Raw genomic sequence first — 5,000 nt, forward strand, 5'->3', positions numbered from 1 at the left:
GACGGAGGCACAGTGGGAGGGCGCCCTCAGACGTGTGTCTAAAGTCTGATTAGCAGTTACATGAAGTCAAAGTCTATATTTGTGGAACCAGCCCCCACTAGTCGTTCCACTGACCTTGTTGTTGTACGTCTCCACTTCGTCCTGCAGGAAGTTCTGCCAGCTCATCTGCTGCAGCTCCTCCCTCAGGTACTGACACGTCTCCAGGTGAGACTTCGAGATGCTCTGAACCAGGTGATCTGCAACACGAGTCAAAGCCAAAGTCAGCACCGTGAACGCTCCGGATGAGGACCAGCGGTGAACCTACAAACGTGAAGTCTGCCCCGTACGGTGGCAGGAGAGGGGAGCTCGACAGGAAGGTGGTGCAACCTAGCTCCTATTCAGAGCATCAGGGAAAAGGGAGACATCTGTGCTGGGCCTCATTCAGTCCCATGCATGTGGCTCAGAGTCCAGTTCAGTCAACAGTCTCTGGGTCCGTCTCTGTCCTCTCACGCAGCAGCACTGTTGTTGTTATGTGACGCCGCGGGGTCAGAGGTCGGAGGTGGGGCCATGACGCCGTCCTTTAACAGAGTCTGAGCTTTCACCGTCCAGACCACAACGCCATGGGGGGCATTTACGATCTGCACACTCTGGGACCCGGTTTCTAAATATCCTGTTTTCAGGCTCCGATAACGAACCAGACTGAACCAGACTAAACCAGACTGAACTGGACTGAACCGGACCTTCATTAAAGAATAGTATAATATAAAAGTATAGAATAAGAGTTGAACATGAACCAATCAATGGTGCCGAAGTGGAGGAAGCAACAAGACGACCTCCCCTGACTGTTGTGTTGACGTTCCCTTTAGAGCAGCTCCATCTAATGGATGCAGAACGTGACCCCAGCCTCCACTGTAGCGTCTGTTCTATGCGCCTTATAGTGCGGAGAATACGGTTATAAGGCAGTTACACTGTAACGTATTTAGTCTGCAGTGTTTACACATCAAATTCAAAAGTGTGTCCCACTGACTGACAACATCTGAAGGGTTAAGACGCTGTTTTCAACATTACGCACTGATAATGTGGAAAATACGGTACGTAAATTTCCTCTTATTTTTGTCCATATCCATGATTTATTCTTATTTTGTTCCTTCCCATTGGTGTCTGGGATTAAATAATATTTACATATTTTTGCTCTGAGGAACACGTCACGAGTGGTCGAGAGCGAGTGCTTTCACAGTCCTCAGATTTGTTTGTCCGACGCGAAGAAACCCAAGTTTGAGTTTATTAATTTCTCTTTGAAAGACGAAGTATTTGAACTGTGCGAACCAACGCAACATAACTCTGAACCTGTGATGTTTCACTGCCTGACGCAGAAGCCAATTCTTTACCCTGCGTGAAAGCACGCCAACAAATATGTTTGTGTACGCAGCTCAGCAAAGACGGAGCGTGCTGTAACAACCTCGCGTCTCTGTGCTTAATGTTCCAGCAGCAAAGATCAAAACAGGGTACAGAGATACAGCGTGAGGATCAGGGAGCGGAGGGAGATTACAACAAATGCTTTTGTCAAAGGAAAGAAATAAAGATCTCCAGGGAGAGAGAGAGAGAGAGAGAGAGAGAGAGAGAGAGGGATGATTTCCCCCACCGCGTGCCCCGCCACGTCCCGCTCGGCCCTAATTAACACACAGCTAATTACCACACAGAGATTTTAATGAGCTCCGCAGATGAATTTCCAGCCTCCTGCTATTTTAAACCACCTTCCCGTCTCCGTCCCCCTCTCTCTCTCTCTCTCTCTCTCTTTTGTGTCTCTCGCTCTTCTTCTTTCTCTCTCTGCTCCTCCGTTCTGTCTGATTCCCCTCCAAACATGATTTCCGCCCCGCGGCTCTCTGCAACCTTCTGCCGTACGGTGGAGGTCTGCACGTGCCACCAGAAGTGGATCCTGATTGTGTTTCCATGATGGGAGGTCACGCGGAGAGTCCGACCCCAGGACACGAGGCCTCTGCTGCAAGGTTGTCATAAGGGGTTTTAGCTCTCATCTCATCTCATCTCATCTCATCTCATCTCATCTCATCTCATCTCATCTCATCTCAGCTCCAGCCTCTTATCCGGGGTCGGGTCTCGGGGGCAGCAGCTTTAGCAGGGGGCCCCAAACTTCCCTTTCCCGGGCCACATTAACCAGCTCTAACTGGGGGATCCTGAGGCGTTCCCAGGCCAGTGTGGAGATCTAATCTCTCCACCTGGTCCTGGGTCTTCCCCGAGGCCTCCTCCCAGCTGGACGTGCCTGGAACACCTCCCTAGGGAGGCGCCCAGGGTTCATCCAGACCAGATGATCCTGAACCACCTCAACTGGCTCCTTTCAACACAAAGGAGCAGCGGCTCTACTCCGAGTTCCTCACGGATGCTGAACTTCTCGTTTAGTCTTCTAAACTTAACCGTCACCTTTAGAGACTGAACTTAAAAGTCACCTTTAGTTGTTATAAGCCTCTGTTGAGTACTTTGGGGTCATTTATCTAAAACAATAGGACGTAGTCTTTGTTCTTTTGGGTTGGGACTTGAACACGTGTCTGAAATGGCAGCAAAGTGTGCGTCCTCTCCGTCTTACCGAGCTCAGCCATGGACACTGTGGGTGACGTGTCTCCTTCGCTGAAGGAGCAGTACGGGAAGAAGGCGTTATTGGATCCGTAGTCGCACAGCGGCTCCGGTTTGATGCCGTTAATGTCGAGTCCGGACTGATCCGGGGACGGCTGGATGTCCAGGTAGAACCCACGCCCTTCCCCTCTTCCTCCTCCTCCTCCAGAGTCCGCCTGTGTGTGCAAGAGAAGGTCCAATTAATCACTTAAACAGATGATAACTCATCCACTTAAGGGTCTAGTTTGTGCCCAAACACCTGTTAAGAGTCAAAACCACAGACCTTTGATGACTCCGACCCTCCTTCAGGTGAGTTCAGCTCCGCGTAGCCTCCCAGCTCGTCCGGCAGCTCTGTGAGGCCCGCGGAGGAGAGGCTGTAGAGAGGGGACAGCGGCTCAGCCTCGCCCGGGCTCGGGGTGCCGAGGCTGGGGCGGGACATGTGGAGGGGCCCCTGCTGCTGCTGGTCCTGCTGCTGCTGCTGCTGCTGCAGGCGGTGTTTCTGCACCTCAGCGTACAAACTGTCACGCTGCTTTTTGGACATGCGACCAAACTTCACAGCTGTTGAGGAGGTTGTTCAGAGGTTAGCAAGTTTGGCTAGTAACAACAAATCACAACCAAGCCCCACCCCCCACAGCCACTTCCTGTTTGGACCCAGGAAGTGCCAAAGCATCAGTTCTCTGAGTGTCCACTAGGGGCAGGTTTCATAACAGAGCAGTTTCTCATTGAGCCCCATGTTAAACAGGCCGTTTACACAGCATCATTAAACCTGTTTAAGGACAAAAGAACATTCTAGTCTGTGTGTTTAGCTCAGATCTCCATGGCAACACTGAGGGGGAGGGGCTAGTTTTTATTTTATTGGAGGTTAAAGTGTATGAATAATTAGGGGCGTGGCCTCTTGAGTGACAGCTAGCCTCTGGCCCTCACTTCTCCTCTGAAGTAAACTTCAGCCAGATGGACGTACGCCCCTCCCCCCAACATCACATACATGCCCTTGTTTGGTCAGAGGAAAGGAGGCGAAGTCAAAGTCTGACAAGATGGAGACTCCTGTAGGCGAGGACGATTGGATCAAGTTAGAGAACGGACCTCGACGGAGACGCTACGTCGTACGTTTTCATACAGTCTATGATCTCAACCCAGTCGCTACAATAAATTTCCGGCATCGAACGTTTCTGCAAACCACAGATTTGTTGAATAGGAATGTTTTTGAACCTCTGCAACCACTGTTCTTATCCCCAACCCATCACATACCAATGCTTTACTTTACTTAGGTTTAGTGCACGGTTAGATTTAGGATTGTTACTCCAGGTCTGGAATGAGTCCTGACCCAAAGTGAAGGACTTCAAGTACCTCGGGATCTTGTTCACGAGTAAGGGGACGATGGAGCGTGAGTTTGGCCGGAGAATCGGAGCAGCGGGGGCGGAGCTGCAGTCGCTTTACCGCACCGCTCAGTCTTGGTTCCTACCCTCACCTGTGGTCATGAAAGCTGGGTCAGGACCCAAAGAACCAGGTCCACCTCCACCTCCACCTCCTCCCTGAGCCGAGCGTGAGGCCTGTTGTATGCCTTCATGAGTACTTGCTGTCAGTTTCTGCGGTTTGCAGCAACCAGACGGGAACTTTATATTGCATGTGTTCTACCTTTCTTCAAGTCTTTCATTTGAAATCCATTTTAATTGTTGCAGAAGATTAGAAATGAAACGTGGGAAAGAGACTTTACCGTCTGGTCCCAGCCGCGTTGATCGAGCAGCTTCCTTTAATAAACTCAGAACACAGACGACACTTCTGCTCTGCTGGTTCGTCTGCAGCTTAACATCTTGCAAAACGCTGACCGCCAGATGTTCCTGCAGGTGAGACTGTGTGTGTGAGTGTGTGTGCGCGCGTCTCACCGTCTCGGGACATGCCCACAGCCAGGCATTTCTGCAGACGGCAGTGTTGGCAGCGGTTGCGGCTCGTTCGGTCGATCAGACAGTTTTTCTGGCGAGGACAGGAGTAGGCGGCGTTACTCTGCTGACTCCTCCTGAAGAAACCCTGAGAGACGAGAGGAGAGTTTATGTTTAGACTCAGTCGGTGACACCGCGGTCAGGCCTTCACTCCTCCTTTTAAAAGAGACTAAAGCTTTTTCTACGGGTCCTCTAACTGCAACCTGGGTGAGCCTCGCAGCTTCACATCAGCGTCTCTCTCTCGTCTCCCGGTGTTGGCACAGATAAATCTCCATCCGCTGCTTGTTGGCTGTGAAACGAGCCTCCAGCTGCCAACAGCAGCTGCTGCTTGTTTAGGGAACCGCTCTGACCAGGAGACGGTTTTCTGTGCCAAACGATTGTGACTGACGGTCCAAACAGAACGTCCAATGTTTCCTTTGAGTCTGTAAATGAGACGGACTGTGGACGGACCAAATGCAG

The 5,000-nt window shown here is 51.1% G+C and overlaps 2 protein-coding genes across 2 annotated transcripts in view; one reads left to right on the forward strand and one right to left on the reverse strand.

Annotated features, from left to right (window-relative positions):
* LOC310966441 (C-type isolectin Sp-CL4-like) overlaps positions 1-5,000 on the forward strand; it is a 301,712-nt gene that overhangs the window by 78,413 nt on the left and 218,299 nt on the right. The gene's annotated exons all lie outside the window — the stretch shown is intronic.
* LOC310966448 (nuclear receptor ROR-alpha A-like) overlaps positions 1-5,000 on the reverse strand; it is a 22,992-nt gene that overhangs the window by 5,790 nt on the left and 12,202 nt on the right. Inside the window, exons 3-6 of the mRNA XM_083940179.1 lie at positions 4,488-4,629; positions 2,888-3,162; positions 2,579-2,780; positions 115-236 (exon numbers count right to left, since the gene is read on the reverse strand). Coding sequence (XP_083796305.1) covers positions 115-236; positions 2,579-2,780; positions 2,888-3,162; positions 4,488-4,629 — 741 coding nt within the window. The remainder of the gene's footprint in view (positions 1-114; positions 237-2,578; positions 2,781-2,887; positions 3,163-4,487; positions 4,630-5,000) is intronic.

The sequence above is a fragment of the Echiichthys vipera genome (assembly GCF_963691815.1).
Source record: "Echiichthys vipera genome assembly, chromosome: 1".
NCBI classification, from domain to species: domain Eukaryota; kingdom Metazoa; phylum Chordata; class Actinopteri; order Perciformes; family Trachinidae; genus Echiichthys; species Echiichthys vipera.